The sequence below is a fragment of the Podarcis pityusensis genome (assembly GCF_964106645.2).
Source record: "Podarcis pityusensis genome assembly, chromosome: 1".
In the NCBI taxonomy this organism is placed as follows: Eukaryota; Metazoa; Chordata; class Lepidosauria; order Squamata; family Lacertidae; genus Podarcis; species Podarcis pityusensis.
This window is the reverse complement of record NC_138028.1, coordinates 105,271,181-105,290,062: the sequence shown is the minus strand read 5'-3', so window position 1 is coordinate 105,290,062 and position 18,882 is coordinate 105,271,181. Positions and strand designations below refer to the sequence as shown.

The following is an 18,882-nucleotide window of genomic DNA, read 5'->3' as shown; positions in this document are numbered from 1 at the left end:
AAATCACAACAGTTACTGGGGTGTTTTTTTCAAAGGTAAAATTGGTGTATGAACAAGGGCATGATGAAGTGCACACTTTTATCTCAGCACAACATTTATTTGCATGGCTGTTCTCGCACTCTGATGGACTGCTCTTGGAACTTAGTGAAATGAAATCACACAACAACAGAGTGGGCAAAGTAAACCCTAGGCAAAGTCTCAGCCAGGGATCAGCCATAAATTTACCACTGAAAATGAGACATGTGATGCTAGTGAAGTCCTGGCTGGCTAGGATCCATGCCTCTGTGCGTGGATGTTTTTAAAACCCACCATATTTGTTGCCTGGCGTGCTCTGGTCCATGGGGTCACAAAGAGTCGGACACGACTAAACGACTAAACAACAACATATTTGTTGCTTGCATTTGGTATTACTCATACTCAGGGACCTATTATTGATGATTATGGAGAAATTATTAACAATTAGCTGCTGCTGTTTTCATCCACTCTGTGATTGTCACAGAAGCCACTAAATCAGATTTCAGCAAATCAACTGTCTGTTGCAGGAATAGTTTGCCCACACTGTACTTGTCACGGCTGCTATAAATTAGACCCAGCCATTGTCAGCCTATTGCGTTCAATTATGGTTTGCGGGAAAGGACTAGTATTAGTCTGTTGCAAGAGGAATATGCAGCTCTGAAGTTCAAAATCGTTCAACAAATCCAAATCACACAATTTTGTCCTCCATCACATATTTAATGCTGGAGAAATTACCATTAGTAGGACTTGAAGGACAAAACAAGAGCTTTTAAAAGCAAGGCTCAACACCAGTGGCTTTGCACGTGGATCAAAAATACTCAAAAGTTTGCAAGGCATGCACCTGTTGCAAAAATACGTCTAATAAGGCTCTACGTGGTCTACAGCTTGAGTTATGAGAGCATGCTGAAGTGAAGGAGAAATTAAATAATACACAAAAGTTATGTCAACGAGGCCTTGCCAAAGAAGAGGCCTGAAACCCTGAGCGCTATATAATGTGCACCATTTGTTAAATGACTGATACATGTGATTATTGTCACTGAAATCAATTTATAAAACTTTAAAGAGCTCTGTTAGAGCTTTGCAAAGTGAAAACTATGAAGGGGCACTTTGGAACAGCCTCTTCCTCCTCCTTATTATTATTATTTTACCTGTGATGATATCTTCAATAGCTCCATCCTTCCCCTCGTACACATGTCTATTGTCCTTGACTTGTCGCCGTCTTAGCTCTGCAATCAGCTCTTGCTGCTGCCTCTTCGTTTTATGAGACGGAGACTGAAAGGGAGCAAAGGACGGTAAAAAGCAGTGGCCAACAAAATGCTGAAAACACCTGCTCTTCTCTTTGAGGTGTAACTTAGGTACCTGCCCCGTACAGAGTTAGAACCACTAGGTCAACCCTGTCTTTCTTTCCCCAGCCCTACACATATTTCACCTGCACTCACTTTCACTAACTCCCAGTTCACTTTTGGGGGGGGGAAGGGAAGTTATGGTTCTAACCTATGAAACTTTGAAAAGTTTGGGATCAGAGTATCTACAAGACCACCTTTTCCCACACCAACCTCTCGGCTGAGAGAACAACGTTTGAGGCCTGTCTCAGGGGGTCCTGGCCTTCTGAGGTTAATCATAATAAGGGCCTTTCCTGTGTTGGCTCCCTGATTATGGACTGCCATCCCCAGGCATACCCATCTGGCACCATGATTACTACTGTTTAGATGTCAAGTGTGGTCTGTCTTGTTTGTCACATCCTAACACTTAATCTGCTTTCAGCTATTTTTGTGATTTGCACATTGTAGTGCCGATGGTTTTTGTTATTTCTTTTTTATTGTTCTACACAATATCAATGGCAATTGTAAAGCTGCCATGAGGGCCAAGACACTGGAAAAGTGGGGAACACAATCCTGACATTAAAGCAGGTGGGGGTGCTTTGTGCAAATATCTGTAGAAGTGCAAATATCTGTAGAAGTCACTTTGTGTAGCCTGACCTTGCATAGTGAGAATTCCTAATTGTATTGTATCATGGAAGAGAGGGTCTCATACGACAAGCAGAACTCTGCAAAATGCTAGAAATGGCCGTTTTCTTTGAGCCTCTTCCGACTAGCCTTCCTTCACATTTGGTCACTGCATACTTATGGGTGACTATGTGCTGAATGTCTTCCTATTATCGAATTGCTTGGCCGAGATAAATGCTTATTACTTCTCAGTAAGCATCTTTCAAACAGGGCAAATTCCAAGCATTGTATCAATGGCTTTAGGAGAATAAACACCTTTCGGAGATTTGGGAATAACAGGAAAGGGCATACACATGAAACCGCTCTAGTTTCCTTTTAAGTTTCTTATATGACTGCCTTGTTAAAATGTCTCTGTGAGAAAGAGAGCTTCAATAGTTATCTTTGAGAGAAAACACCTGACAGAAAGGTGTTTGGAATGTTGGTTCCTTGCCAATCCCAAAGACTTGAGAGAAGCAGTCTCATCCAATAAGGCAGCAGTAGCCAAGGTGGTGCTTTCCAGATGTGTATTCCACAACTCCCATCATCCCTAACACAGGAGTTCAATAATATCTGTACTGCACCACATCGGCTGCTCTGCAATAAGACGATCTCTTTCACTGGACCAACATGTGCCACTTTATCAGTGCACGTAACCAAAATCGATTAATGGCTTGGTTGTTTGCTACCTTTTGGTCTTGCTGCTCCATCAGTGCCTCCTGCTCCAGAAGTTTTTCCATCAATGCCTGTTGTTGCTTTTTCCTCAACTCGTTCTCCTCTTCCGCTTGCTATCGACAATTTTAAATGAAATACACACACTGGTTAGAGCTCGCAACGACTTCAAAAAAATGGGGTTCGTTTTTAGCTCTCTCAGCAAAATACAAATTCATTAAAGCCAGTTTAACTTGAATGTGCCGCTTCCTGTTGTGGCGTGATACGGCAAATTCTCCCAAGAATTTCTTCAAGAATTTGTCCTCTTGTGATTCCCAACAGCTGTCTTTCAGAGGCATACTGCCTCCGACAGTGGGGAGCATAGCCATCGTGGCTTGGAGCGACTGACGGCCTTAATCCCTCTCTCTTTTGAAGTCACCTAGTGGCGGATTTTTCCAGCCACATGTCTACCTGCCTTCATGTCCTCTGCATGTCTGAATGTGTGTAACACAGCAGCAGTGCTGTGTGTTCTTGATGTCTGGCATGTGTTTGTCTTCTCTTTCCCCCTGTTGGATTTTGTTTCATTTTGCCCCAGTCATCGTTGGAATGCAGCCTCCAAGAGGCTGGGCAAGTTTCAATCTGGCCTTTCTTCTGAGACATGTTTCCCAAAGATGGAACCTTAAGGCTCTTTCATATAAATCATATGGAAGGGACCACGAGGATCATAAACCCCTTGCGATGCAGGAATCTTTCACCCAACATGGGGCTCAAACCCACAACCCTGTGATTAACTGCCCCATGCTCTACCGACTGAGCTATCTGTGTATTTGCTAAGGAAACTACACAACCACAGAGGAAGCCTTTGGTTAGAAAGTGTGGCCACATTTGTAAGAATAACAGAAGTGAACTGAACTTCTGTTTACCTTGTAAGCTTTCACAAATCGAACAAAGACTGGGAAGAAGACTGATGGAGGTGTTGTCTTGGGATTCTCTCCAAAATACTTCACAGCATCATCAAAGGCATCCTGTAAAAGAGAGACGTTTTAAAATATATATATATATATTTCAACAAATCTCAAGGCATAACCCAAACTATGCAAGATGGTGTTTAACCCACGAAAAGGAAACCCCCCCCCCCCACAAGCTGAAGGCTGATCAGGTGGCAAGCAATCAGGAAGGAAGCAGCAGAGACAAGAGTGTAGGTGTATTGGAGCCTTTATTACCAGTGCAACCTGGCCTGCTCTGCAACCTGTTTTGCAAAGTGCACAATTTCAGGTCTTTTCTTAGGAAGCAAGAAAAATCCCAGTTCCAAGTATAAACTTGCAGTTTGAAAATATGCATTTTGAAGTTCTGCCATGCACTGCTGTTAATTGCCTTCTTGTGCTGGGATTACTCAACCATTTTTGCCTTTTGCAGATTCAGAACAGATAAAAGGAAGAAACTTGTTTCTACCATTATTATTTTAACCAAGAAAATAAGTAATGAAACTTGAGTGGAGCTACTAAACATTAAGTATCTGTGTGTTTCCCCTGGAAAATAGCTGTGTGTGTGTGTGTGTGTGTGTGTGTGTGTGAGAGAGAGAGAGAGAGAGAGAGAGAGAGAGAGAGAGAGAGAGGTTTAAGGGTGCATGATTGCACATGCCACTAAATGAAATGCTATTGCATAAGGTGTGAAGTCACTCTCAGTGACAGATGTCACATCAATACTGCAAAAGAATAAACACATTCTATTGTTTTTTTAAACCACCCTTCCTTCTTCAAGCAGCACAGAGAAGCATTCATTGTTCCCCTTCTATTCCCCCTGAGGGGGAATGACTGGCCTAAGCTCACTCATTTGGACACTCACTGTGGGTTAAACCACAGAGCCTAGGACTTGCTGATGAGAAGGTCGGCGGTTCGAATCCCTGCCACAGGGTGAGCTCCCGTTGCTCTGTCCCTGCTCCTGCCAACCTAGCAGTTTGAAAGCACGTCAAAGTGCAAGTAGATAGGTACCGCTCCAGCGGGAGGGTAAAGGGAGTTTCTGTGCGCTGCTCTGGTTCGCCAGAAGTGGCTTAGTCATGCTGGCCACATGACCCGGAAGCTGTACACCGGCTCTCTCAGCCAATAAAGTGAGATGAGCGCCACAACCCCAGAGTCGGTCACGACTGGACCTAATGGTCAGGGGTCCCTTTACCTTTATCTATACAACACAACACTACACTAGAACAGAGGAATCAGTGAATACCTGTCCTGCCTACTCCAAAAGGAACATCTTTGAGCTTGAAAAAGGTAACAAAAGTTCTCCGTTCCTGAAAGCTAGACCGCTGAACAACTGCTGGGATACGCAGAATACCTGAGCTATTTTTGCATCATCCTGCAGCTTCTTCAGTTTCCCTTCATTGTTCTGAATAAACTCCTTCAGCATGGTGTTGTGATCGTGCATGGTGTACTCGCGCTTCGTTAGGTCGAGACCTCTTTGGAGTTCCTTTACATCCAACAGAACATTTTCAAGGGATACTAAAGGGTGGAAGGGGAAAGACATTCAACATGTTACTACGCATTGCCTAATTGATCCCTAACATCTCCAGTTAGACAGATCTCATGTAGCAAAGCCTGGAGATATAGCTGTCTGAGACCCTGGATAGTTTTAATTGGGGAATCTCTGTTAACATGTGTTGTTGTTCCTGCTACTACTATTAAAATTGAGAAGCCAACAATGGAGGGTCTCTCTCACACACACACAAGACAGAATTGCAGGCCAGCGAGCTTATATTTTGCATCCAAGAGACAAAACTGGAACGGAACAGAAAGGCTAGGAATGAGATGGGATGGGGGCAGATGCATCAAACAAAAAGGAAGGTGAGTAGTTCAGGGAAGGTATTGTTTTAAACCACCTTTACAATATAGATGCACATGCTCCAGTAGGGCTGATGCCTCCTATACAGTTTCTACCCTGACCATGCAGAACAGAGGAGGAGAATAGGATCTGACCTCCTCCACCTCTCGTGGGCCATTTTGGCAGGTGGGCAGGGCCTCCCTACCCCTTCCAAGTAAAGATTTCTCTACATGTAAAGATTTCTGTTGGAAGGATCCTTTCTGTTCGGTATGTTCACACAACATTTACAAGACGTGCCTTCCAACAGGATGTGCATCTCTTGCACCTGAAGTTAAGGACTTTACACAAACTGTGTGGGAGCAATGAAGGAAGCCCAATTAATGAAAAGAGGAAAAGCTCCTGTCAGCTTTAGGGAACAGTGTGCTAGAAGAACCAAGAAGGCATTTGAAAATTATGATGCTTCTGTATCCTATTGTGCTCACAACATTTAAGACGCCCATCTGTCTTCTGCAAGGTCTTCTTTTCCAAACAGGTAGCTTTCCCTAGGACATGGGTGCATTACAGTATTACAGTATCCACAGAACATATCTGAACCGGCTTTTAAGTACTTGGGAAATGAATGTGTGGCTATGTTACCTGCAGCAGCTTTCTCCACATAGTGAAGCTCATTGTAAAAAAGCGATACTTGCTGATATTTCTCTCTCACAACATTTGATATATAGTGCAATAGAGTTTGTTTCCTGTCTGTTGATTTTGTGTCTAGTAACTGTAAACAAGAGGCAAAAGAAGTATGTTAGATTCAGCTTCAACATCCTTGAGTTAACTTTCCTTAGCAGCCAACCCATGATCTGCCTATATAAGCAAGGGTGGAAAAGCTATAACTCTCCAGATGTGGCTGAGCTACAATCCCACCACCCCTGGGGCTGATGGGAGTTGGAGTCCACAACATCTGGAGGGTCACTGGTTAGCCACCCTGAAATAGACACACGAAACAATGAAATAAGTGCAATGCAATGAAGATATCATAGCCCTGTATGAATGTTACAGGTCAGGGGAGGGGAACATGTGACTCTTGAGATGATGTTTGACCAGAACTCTTATCATCCCTGATCATTCGCCATGTTGATGGGAACTGAGGTCCAATAACATTTGGAGGACCACAGGTAAAGGATTTTAGGACCCCTGCAATTGCTGCCCATAGTTTTGTATTTATTTATGTTACTTAAACATGATAATTCATCATATTGTCAGAAGACAACCACAAGTAAAAGAATAATCTGAATCAGGTAAACTATAGGCCATTAAAGCAATTAAGGTTGTCATCTCATTAAATCTGTCCGGTGTATTTTTGTCGCATTGGTATTTATTGTTTATTACAGGTCATTAGAGGCATTCATTCCCCACCCCTAGCAACAGGGTCCATCGCATATTGCTTTTATGAATGGCCCAATGCTATTATCCAGAAAGTGGAGAGACTCATAACAAGAACTGGCAGAAAAGACAGGGCAGTGCTAAACAGACTTCTCTGCCATTGCAAATCTGTACAGGGGGTCTACCTGATGCAGCTAGTGGTAAGGAAGAGTTTAATCACGGTGAGAAAACAAACCAGGGAAGGGTAATGAAGTTATGGGGAACTGAAATTTACCTTTGTCTTGACAATATGACATTAGAAATCTAAGCCAATGGCTCCATTCCTTCCCTAGCTCATTGACAACTCACTAAAAGGATGCTTAAACCACTGTTGTTCATACAGGCCATGCAAATAAATGGGGATGTGCAAACAATCTTCCAAGCAAAGCTACTTTCAAGTCCACTGGGGGTAGATTTCCCCTTACTTACCAGATCTAAGCTCTGCAGTTTAAATCCATAAACAGCTCCTCGTTTACTGCTGTTCATATAGTTACCCAGAGCCAAGATTATCTATGGAAATCATAGGGGTGGGAAAAATTGTAAGCATCAACTAATAACACATAACATTCTGTAATAAAAAGGAAAGGGGTCATTTTAACTTAAATATATAGCCCCCTAAAGACCACTGTTTAAGGGTGTGTGTTTTTACCACCAATATTTTTTTTAAAAAAACAACAACATTGAATAAACAAAATAAACACTTGCCTCCAGGATTTTCTTGAGTTTCTGAGATGACTTTATTGAGACAGATGCTGCAATTATTGCATGAAGTTGCTAGAGGCAAAAACAAGAAATCATGTGAACATCTGTAAAAGCCAAGTGTGAACAAAAAACGGACACCCACTGGCTTCTACAAGACGGACAGATTGTGTATGTGTAGCCTTAGTCAGATATTAAGGTTCACAGAATACTAACTGGATGAGCCAAGTCACAGTCCTTCACCCCAGCTCCTATGACACCTCACATCAGCCCCTCCCTAATGATGCTTGAGATATTTGGGAGGATGCCTGTAACCTTCCAAATGCATGTAGATTGTCCTCATGAACTGCAATCCTGAGCACTCAGGATTGCAGGTCACAAGGAGAGCCTACAAATGTTTGGTAGGCTGTTGATATCCTCTCAAACATGCAAACCTCATTGGGGAGGGGCTGGCATGGGCCACAATGACATGGGGAGGGAAACACATGTGACCCCAAGTGCTGTGCACTCACACTGTGTGAGCTTGAATGCCCAAATAGTGCTTGGGTCAGAATCATATGGATGGCAAATGACTATTTACAACTGGATCTGAACCAGAAAGGCAATCCTGCATACACAAGGGAGGGTGCCCAACTTTTGTTGATACCCACTGGCTTGCTACGGTCCTTTGCTAGATCCCATACTATTCTGGAGCACGTGCCAAAACTCAGGGACAGGTTTTTTTAAGGGTACAGCAACATGAAGGGAGAGGAGATATGGCCTTATGCCTTGAGTAGACCTTTGCTCACAAAATTTAGGATGAAGGCCCCAATGGGGTCAGAAAGAGGCAAGCAAGCAATGGTGCACAACGAACTTATCACCATGTAGTTCCAGGCAGCTGCTAGAGGTAATGTGTCAAAGATAAGCAAATATTCCTGCACTGCAGGGGGTTGGACTAGATGGCCCTTGGGTTCCCTTCCAACTCTACAATTCTATGATCAAGCAGGGGATAACTTCAGCCCATCTCTAACAAACAAACTGCTCCAAAAGGAGCGTAGCACATGCATAAGCCACACCATGGAATTCCATTCAAGAAGGAGCTACTCTCCCCATCTCACTCACTGGAGTCAGCATCTGGATGCTTTCTGCAAAATTGCCAACGAATGCCATGATGGTCATCTTCTGCATCAGCCTCTCAATCTTGCTGAACTGCATCATGAAACGATCCTCGTCTGAGAGGTTCTCAAGGGGCTTCCTCTCCCGCTCATAAAGCCGCAACATTTTCACTTCATTTTCCGTGGGCAAAAATCTCATCAGGCATTCAACAAAATCCACTGGTAGAGTCTTCAAATCGAACCTGGCCAAATGCAAAAATATATAAATATATTTAAAAGAAGAGATGTTTACAGGGAAGGAAGAGGCAGAGAGCTGTGTTTTCACTGAGTTCCTCTATCAATGCATCTTATTAAAGCTACTAATCAATTCTACAGACAAGGCATAGGTAAAGGTAAAGGGACCCCTGACCATTAGGTCCAGTCGTGACCGACTCTGGGGTTGCGCGCTCATCTCGCTCTATAGGCCAAGGGAGTGTACAGCTTCCGGGTCATGTGGCCAGCATGACTAAGCCACTTCTGGCGAACCAGAGCAGCGCACGGAAACGCCGTTTACCTTCCTGCCAGAGCGGTCCTTATTTATCTACTTGCACATTGACGTGCTTTCGAACTGCTAGGTTGGCAGGAGCAGGGACCGAGCAACGGGAGCTCACCCCGTTGCGGGGATTTGAACCGCCAACCTTCTGATCGGCAAATCCTAGGTTCTGTGGTTTAACCCAGAGCGCCACCCGCGTCCCACAAATAAGGCATACTTAATGCAATAATCATGTTAGCTGTGGGCACACTTATTTCACACTGGCAATTTTGGCAGTCAATATGCAAAGTGTGAATAGATGTGTGTCCCTAAGTACTTGAATATGGGTATCTGTAAGTGAAAGACATGCACAAGTTACTGGCATTTTATGTATTTGCTGTAGGAAACACCACTGTAAGTCAGGTACAATCGCAGCAAACAATTACCATATTAAGTGTGAAGCGGCACTTGGGATTTTTCAATTCTGAATATAGGTGGTTAGGACTGCACTGAGAACTCTCTTGGCTGCTTTTTATATATTGCTCTGGGAAGCATCTGAAGACCAAGTAATTGTATTTTTAAAGCTGCTAAAAGAACACAATTGCAACAAGCATAATGAACTTTATGCAAATAGGAGCAGAAAAAAGGCAAATTCCTTTAATTGAGATTTGTAGTCTACACACAGGTTCCATTTGCACTGAATCTCAAAATGTTGGTTTTGACCTTTCATGCTCCTTAATTTGGGTGTGTGCTTCCTCCTGTAGGAAGTGCTCCCAGGGCCCTGTAGCATTTCCCAGCAAGCTCAGCTGAGAATTTGTACATTAATGGAAGAGGGAGGATATAGGGGAAAGGAGCGCCTTCACTGTGGTAACCTCAAACACAGAGAACGGTTTACTGCAGGAAATCAGTCTGCACTCCACTCTTCTGAAAGAAATGCAAAGCACATTCCTGCAAGACAGCTTCTGCAAGACTTTAAAAACGAATGGCTGTCAGCATGACCATTGCACTGAAGTGTTTTTAGCGTTATGACTTTCAGGTACTTTAAAAGTGTTTTACTGGATCATTTTATTATTGCCAGTTGAGTATTTGCAGACGCAGCCTAAACACCACAACACCAATCTGCATTTCATTCAAGACACTTGGACTCAATTCAAACACTGTGAAGGGGGGGGGGGTAACCTAGCCCTTTCCCATTCCTTTAATAGCTACCATATTTATCTCACAATAGTGTTTAAATTGCTGCTAGAAATGAAAGCCTTGCATGACAAGAATTATAGATGAAAAATACGAACAACATTCTTCAGAAAACCACCAGTTGGTTTTTACAGTTCTCATAATGGAAGGAATTCAACATTGCGTAAAGGCAGTTTCTTCCATCACAGCAAGCGTTTCAGCTTGCCAGATGAAACAACACGCCCCCCCCCCTGCACATTGTTCTGGGGGTTCTCCCAAACCCCCAAGACCAGTTTGGGAGGGGAGGTGTAATAGAGGGAGGGAAAGTCCCATTGCACAAGTAGAAGTCTTTGTTCAGGGCTTCCACTGACCGGATTCATTAGGTGAATCCTGCCCCGTGTTACTGTGATATATGCAGAGTAAGCAAAATTAAATGGGCTTACTCCAGAAAAGTGTGCACAGCTTAACAGCTTTATGGTGATCAACTGCATATATGAGCATTACTGGCATATGAGGATCTTCCTTGGATCTAAGCAACTTGCAGAAAGACTGCTGACCAATTAATACAACGTGCCTCAAACCACCTTTGTAAAACGGCCTTTACACTTACGCCTGAATAGCTTTGCATATCTCATCTGCAGTCTTTCCAGCTTTCCTTAAGGTGATCGCAAGATTTTTAGCCCTGTTTGCTTCCAATAGCGTGACTTTGTTTGATCCCTTTTGAGTTATTTGCTTGCTTGAAGAAAGATCAATGGCCGGGCCTTGGGCTTTTGTCTTGAATATTTCTTCAAATTCATCCACATTTAAATCCTAGGACAGAAACCAAACAGAAACAAGAAGGAGTCTAGAAATCTATGTCTAATGGGGGGGGGGGAATACAATTAATGAAAAGTGTAGAAGCTGTAGGGCATTGGGAAAGGGAGAGGTGACTGTGTGACAAGGAGAAGGCTTTGATGCTCTGTGAAGTTTCTTGGTCCATCGCAAGATTAGCAAAAATACTGCACGTAGCACAGCAGACTAGGACTCTAGTTACCTTAATGTCAACAAGACCATCAAACAGAGTGATTACTGAGGTCTATGGAGTGTTTAAAACTCTTTAAGTACGTATGATGCAAGGTCAAAATGACTGCATTTTAACAGGATACAGTAACTTCCAAAACACAGACAGACAGACAGACAGACAGACACACACACAGAGACAGAGAGAGAGAACACACCAAATCACAATCTGCAGGTTTCATACCTCCAATATCCTTTCGTCATCAATTTCATTGAAGACTGTCCCGTTAATCTGATTGGGTTTCAGAGCCACCCAGTTAAAAACTGGCATGCGGAACTTTGTCTTAATTGGCTTCTTGATTTTCACAGCTTTAAACAAAGCAGAGAGTACAATTACACATTTCAGAAAAAGGCAACAAGCCTCTTGAGCAATCCAGAAGTACTTATGGGGATGGCACTTCAACACTGGAGGAGGCCTGACAAGAAGTAAACAAATATTGTAAAGTGTTGGGGAAAATTTGGGCTGGCTAGAAAGCTTGAAGAGAAGAGACAATTTCTCTCTCTAATTCAGGAAGTTTGCCTATCATTCATGCAAAGGTTTGACAAGAACAAGCATGTTTTGGTACAATTGTGCCTATTTTCCCTATATTTGATGAGAACACACGATTCAATCACTGCAGGAAGTCTATAAAATTGTACTCTATTTACCCATGTGATTTTAGCTACGTCCTGTGATGGTCTACTATTATTCTTCTGACCACACTAAAATTAACTCAACACACGAACATTGCCTGATTATTGGATGAAATCATGTGGAGTTGCCTATTTAAGGAAGAATAACCATACATTTACCTAAAAATCATAGAAACATGACTCAAGTTTCCAGTCTCCATTAAATGTGTAAAAGGCACCAGTGGTACTCAACTAAAGGCTGTTTCTGAGGGGGCACTAAGGTACCAACCGGTGAGTGCTGTCTAGTCTCACTCCATTTAAGAGGCAGAAAACCTCATCATTTTCCAGATGTGAGCTCCGCCCCTTCCTGTAGTGAGCAGCTCATTTTCTGTCTTACTTGAAGTTGGAGCGATTGCTCAATGGCGTCTCTGGTTCAGCATTTCCATTAAAGAAACTAAGTGTGAGTATATGGTATTTTTCTCTCATGAAAGGTGGTGCCCAAATGCCCACACAAGAATTAACAGATAGGGATGAGGTTTATTGCAAAGCATCTAGAAGTGTGAATGTCAGGTGTCAGCCACATTTATGGAGTGATGGACATGAGCCGGGAGACTGCCAATTCCCAGCAGGAAAATATTGTGATATGTTGCACCTACAACACCTTCCAGATTTTAAAAGCAAGCGAGGACACACAAACATGCATCTGTTGATTAGGATTGCAAATGTGTGATCTGTACCTTTATTTAGCATGATCAGTGTCACGACAGCTAAAGGAGCTTCTCCTCCCACATCAACTTGCCCAGGTGTTAGCAGGGGAGGCCTTGTTGGCAGTGCTGCCTCCTTCTGTGGCTCATGCAGCAATAAAACTGCTAGCACATTTGCAAAGCTAAGCAGGGTCCGGGGGGGGGGGGAGTGGCACGCATTGCAGGGGGTTGAACTGGATGATCCACAGGGTCCCTTCCAACTCTACGATTATATGATTGTGGCAGTGGCTCATGAAAGGGCCTTCCCTGTGTTGGCCCCCAGGTTGTGGAATTAACTCCACTCTGAGGCACGTCTTGTGTCATTACTGCAAGCCTTTCAGTGATTGGTCAAGATGCACCTCTTCACAAAGGCCTTTTTTCTGAGTGGATCAGTATCGCTGTGGATTGCTGTTTTGCCGTTGGTTGTTTTGGGTTTTATTCTAGGTTTTTAAAGTTTGCATTTGCTTTTAATTATACTATTTTTTGTAACACACCCTGGGGCCATTTGGACAATCAATCAATAAAGTGTCCAAGTTATTGCATGTTACATTTGCATCATGTGTCACTGATTCACTGGGACTACCAGTTTGAAGTCCATAACCATGCTGAAAACCTCACTCAGGGCTCATCCACACTTCCCTTCGCTCCACATTTCTAGCAACAGGTCCAATCTTTCCAGGTCTGTGTCTGAGTGTTTTCCCCCTTCCTTCCTTCCTACCTTCCTTCCTTCCTTCCTTCCTCCACAACACCCCATTCTTTACCACTGACAACAACTTCGTGGAAAACCCTAATGGCCGCTTACTCCAATTCAGCAGTAAAGATGGGGTTTTCCTGAGGAAAGCAGCAAGGGTGGGGGGAAGCACTCAGTCACAGACCGGGAAAATGCAGACCTGTGCCTAGAACGTGCAGGGCAAACGGCAAGAGTAGATGAGCCCTCAATCCTAAACAAGCAAGTGGTGTTTTGGAAATGCAAGAAGAGAAGCTCTAAGCTGAATATAAGCAATTGGAATTGACAGCAGCCACCAGGGAAATTATGCTGCAGATTTAAAGAATCCAGAGTCTGTATTTTAAACAGTAAAAGAACACTCTCCAGTCTCGGCACAATCATTTCTTGGATTATTTGTTACTTTGACCATCTCTCGTTGTGATTGTCTACTACATTTTCCAAAGCAGCTCTGAAGACATGCCTTCCCCATTAACTGGTGGACAAAGAATAATAAGCTGAAGCAGGAAAATTTAGGTTAATTACTAAGGGGTGGAGAAACTTCCTAACCCTAAGAGCCAAGGGAACTGATTAAATGTCCATCGCTGGAAATATCCAGCAATTAGTAACTCATTCACTGTAAGCATTAATCTTCATGAAGTTCAGGGGACGCGCACATAAAATTCAGGAAATGACATTCTAGAGAACATTTGCCACTGAAAACATCAATTACGGCAGAAGTTTTAAATTGGTTCTGAAGCTTTAAGCAATTTGGTTAATTAATCAACTCAACCAGCTCCTTCCTCACCTTCATGTCATTAAGGACCAACTCCAGTTTGAAACTGGACACACACACAGTGCAGATTCCAATGCACAGTGTTTTGCAACAGTAGATAAAATCCTGCACTACAATGGTAATATCAAGTATTGCCAGAGAAAATCCTCGCTTATTTTGCCACAATGTGTATTATTATTTAGTCGGACAAGCAGTTTATCAATTTGACAGCATGGATTTAAAACTAAATTAGTGAATTGTTAACATTTTTGCAAGCTTCACACAGTCAAGAAACCCCTGCTTCTTACTCCTCCAGTTTTGAAGAAGCTACTTAGCCAGGAAAGTGAAGTTGGAAACATGCAATTGTTATGTTCACCATCAAGCAAAGCATACCTAGTGAATTTTACCATGGGCAAACTCACATTCCCAAAGGACACTATTGTTCACGTATGGTGGCTGGGAATGTGTACACCCCAAATATCTTGTTATCTATCCTTTCCCCCCTTTCCCCTATAATGCACCAAAACCCTTGTGCAAAGTTTCAGACTGGGGATACATTTGTAATAGATTCCACAAATTCATCCACTAATTTTAAGCAAATTTCCACACATCTTTTGTCAGCTGTCAAAACTGGAGCTGCGAATTACAATTTGATAGGCAGTGAGCCCGATATTATGTGATGATGTCACTATCCACTCAAAGGTCTGAAGCTACTTCTCATTTGCTTAAAAGATGCACTTGTTTGGATGTGTGGTGACATCACGAAGGGAAGGTATATTAAGAATATTTCTGTTTGAAGGTAGCCAAGTGATTGATCTTGATGAGTCTCTAACATAAGATGCAATGCTGCATGCAATGATATGCCTTAGAATACCCTTAGAGTTTCTATTTTATGGAAAAACCAAGGCCACATACGCACCACACATAGAAAACAGCAATGACACGGCTTTAAACAGTCATGGCTTCCCCCAATCAATCTTAAGAAGTATAGCTTGTTAAGGGTGTGGAGAGTTGTTAGGAAACCCCTATTCTCCTAAACAGAGCTTTTGCACCACAACAAGTCAAACAAACATCCCACGCTTTCGGAGAATGCAAAAACACAGCAAGCTAGTTTTTAAAGTGATACACAAATGGATTTGGTTAACAAGACAGGAAAAGAAGACAGCAGAAAATGGGATTAAAATGTACTTAAAATACTCAGCAAAAAGGAACCTACAGAAAAGCTTGATTGGCCCATCTTACAAGGAAGCAGAGGGAATAAATAAGAAAAAGGTTAGCTATTGTTACGTAGGTCATTTAATAGAACAATCTATTATCACAAATCAGGGCTCCTTAAAACCACTTCACACATTATCATTTTTCTACATAGAAATAATCAATTGCACTTAGGCGTATAGAGTTTATGGACCGGGCATCCTACCCATGGTAATAGGTATTTACCTATCATCACCCATTAAGGTAAATTGCATTTTCCTACTTGAGGTTATCTTAGTGTAGCAGAACAGCAATGGATGAGGCATGTGCCCACCAAAAGCCTTCTATGGATTTCATTTAAGTATCAAACAAAAGGTAGCATCCATTATTGGATGGTCCAGTACCATATTAATTCTGCAGTAAACAGTATTATTTGGAAGCTACACTTTTCCCAACTTATTTATATGGGAAGATTGCAAACAACGCCATAAAGACCAATAACCTAGAATTAGTTTACCAACAAATAAACTACTGAAGGTTACATACAAACTCGGGTTACATATGCTTCAGGTTACATACGCTTCAGGTTACAGACTCTGCTAACCCAGAAATATTACCTCGGGTTAAGAACTTTGCTTCAGGATGAGAACAGAAATCGTGCGGCGGTGGCGTGGCAGAAGCAGGAGGCCCCACTAGCTAAAGTGGTGCTTCAGGTTAAGAACAGTTTCAGGTTAAGAATGGACCTCCAGAACAAATTAAGTACTTAACCCGAGGTACCACTGTATATGGAGCATTCGTTTCCTGAAGCACCAATATGTTTTCCAAAAGGAGCAGAGATGGCCACCAACTTGGATGCCTTTAAAATAGGTTTAGAGAAATTCAGGGAGGCTAAGGCTGTCAGTGGCTACTAATCCTGATGGACTATGTTCTATCTCCACTGTGGGAGGCAGTATGCTTCTGAATACCAGTTGCTGGAAACCACAGGAGAGAGTTCTGTGGCATTCAGGTCCTGTTTGTGTGCTTAAACAGGCACAGTGGCGTAGCGTGGGGGTGCAGGGGGCCCCGGCCGCACCGGGCGCAACATCTGGGGGTTAGGGTTAGGGGTCGCAAATCCACGGGTTAGGGGGCGCAAATCCACGGGTTAGGGGGCACAAATTACTTGCCTTGCCCCGGGTGCTGACAACCCACGCTACGCCACTGAACAGGCATCCGGTTGGCCACTGTGAGAACAGGATGCTGGACTAGATGAGCCATTGGCATGATCCAGCCAGGCTGTTTTTTATTTTCTTTTGTTAGATTCCCCCTGCAACATATTTCCTTCATATACAGGCAGGAGATCAAAACCCAGCTATTCTGAATTAATTTCAGTTCCCAGTGGCTGTCATTTTCAATAAGACATCAAAAATGACTCTAGATTCAGCCTCAGGACCAAACCCAGAACTGTGGCGTTGAGGGTCTTTCTTCATTAATGAAGTTTTGTCCAGGGATGTTAATGGGCCGGCCTGATTCATGATTTTTTTTATTCTTCCAAATTGTGCTCAAGTCAACAGAAACTGTATTAATTGCAATGAGGCAACAGATAGAGTATTAGCAGGCTGAATGAACATCAGATTTGCAAAGAGGATTGTGACTAATGACAAAACCAAGCCAAGGGTTGTAAACTGAAGGGGGGCGGGAGAGAGAAGAATAGGCTGGAGCTACACAGCCAGTGCAATGCCCCTGAAGAACAAGAAATTGAATCTCTCATCTTCCAAGTTCACCTCTACTATCAGAGGATGAGCAACTGTTGATGTTGGACTCAATGCAGGAAGAGGAAGGTGGGGTGGGGGGAACACACATTCACTTGAGTGCTTTAGTCTTGGAAACTTCAAGCTACTGTTATTCCAAATAAATTTCTCAGTGGCACAGAGGCATCCAAATTCTGCCTGTTTTTAAGGGATATCAGAGAAGGTTTAAAATAAAGAACCAGCCACCTGCTTTTAAACATATACCGTATTTTTCACCCTATAGGGCACACCGGCCCATAGGACGCACCTCGTTTTTTTTGGGGGGAAATGAATAAAAAAAAAAATTCCCACCCCAGCCCCCAGAACAGGCTGCTGCCCGCAAGAACCCCAAATTTGGAGATTTGGATTCAGTGTTTGAGGCGAGGCATCTAACACTTTTCCACCACCAGTGAGACAACATGAAGGGATTGTAGCAACTGTATAAAGCCTCCGTTTCATAAAATCAAAGCATTTTTCTGCTAGCTACTCATAATCTGCAGAATGGTGAGGGAGGGGTGGGAATCTCTTAAGTGTTCAACCTTTGTATTGGCTCCATCAGGTGCTCACCATCTCTCCTTTGAGAAGATGCAGCAAAACAACACACAATTTTTAGTTTGAAAAAATTTGCCTCTCCACAAACCTCCACTGAGAATAGGCCATCACCTTACCTCTTGTCATTTCTTTAGAAAGTTATTTTGCTTTTAATTCACTGCTGCAGCTAAGGTTTTGCAGCACTGGGTCACCTTGATTCATTAAGCAATGAAGACTTTGGAGCACTTTTTCATAACATCCATTCTGACTCATTCCTCTTTGACTAAGGACATTTTTTGTATTGTGTATAGGATTTCCATAGCACTCCAGCAACACTGGCTGCTTCTTACCTGCTAATCCTGAGTTGAAAACGACTGTAGGGGAGGCTGTTCCCGGAAGAGGAGGTGCTGATGGTGGGGGTGGGGGTGGAACCGGAGGGGCCAGTCCTGGTTCTGCAGCTGGGCCAGGAAGAGGTGGTGGGGGAGGAGGGGGAGGAGGCGGTGGAGGGGGAGGAGGCATTGGCGGTGTCACAGGACCATTTTGAACTGAGAAATGAAAAAGACAAAACAGCATTTTAAAGTATTCAACCAAACTATGTTCGCCTCCCTCCCACACCCCGAGGGAGTTCTCTCAACTATAGGCAATCCACATGGTGAACTTTGCTATACATTGTGCCTGCAGAGTAGAGAAGCTGCCAAATAGATGTTATTTTGCAGACCCTTGCAAATCATGCAATGTGTAGAATGGACCTCAAACACAAGACGGCGTTCAGCAAAAGTGAAGAGGAAGAGAATAGGATTAGATAAACTCCTCAGGGTAGAGGAATCATTCCCTTTTCATGCTTATGTTACTCTGCATTGTGTCATATACCTAATACTACTACTACTAGTAGTAGCAGTAGTAGTAATAACTACTTATAGTAATAACAATTACTGTCACTGCTTTTTATTATTATTAAGTTCACTAGCTTGTCATGATGATGAAGACATAGGGTGTAATCCAGAGCCAGTTTGGCACACTTCGACAACAGTCTAATCATAAAGTTATTTATTTGGGAGTAGACCATATTGATTTCGAGGGAATTAATTTCTAAGTAAATATTTTTAAGGTAAGATGCCTAGATAGCCAGTGAACACTTAAGCACCACTTG

General features: G+C 42.9%; 1 protein-coding gene across 7 annotated transcripts in view; it reads right to left on the bottom strand.

Moving 5' to 3' along the window:
- The window catches only part of FMNL2 (formin like 2), a 190,876-nt gene that overhangs the window by 6,989 nt on the left and 165,005 nt on the right, over positions 1-18,882 (bottom strand). For 5 of the 7 annotated variants that reach the window (XM_081006209.1, XM_081006207.1, XM_081006211.1 and 2 more), the window contains exons 15-26: positions 18,083-18,277; positions 15,458-15,478; positions 11,593-11,717; positions 10,960-11,159; positions 8,673-8,907; positions 7,578-7,646; positions 7,302-7,382; positions 6,099-6,228; positions 4,980-5,143; positions 3,572-3,673; positions 2,687-2,785; positions 1,164-1,287 (exon numbers count right to left, since the gene is read on the bottom strand). In XM_081006209.1, coding sequence (XP_080862335.1) covers positions 1,164-1,287; positions 2,687-2,785; positions 3,572-3,673; positions 4,980-5,143; positions 6,099-6,228; positions 7,302-7,382; positions 7,578-7,646; positions 8,673-8,907; positions 10,960-11,159; positions 11,593-11,717; positions 15,458-15,478; positions 18,083-18,277 — 1,545 coding nt within the window. The remainder of the gene's footprint in view (positions 1-1,163; positions 1,288-2,686; positions 2,786-3,571; positions 3,674-4,979; positions 5,144-6,098; positions 6,229-7,301; positions 7,383-7,577; positions 7,647-8,672; positions 8,908-10,959; positions 11,160-11,592; positions 11,718-15,457; positions 15,479-18,082; positions 18,278-18,882) is intronic. The other 2 variants (XM_081006208.1, XM_081006210.1) reach the window with 1 other exon arrangement.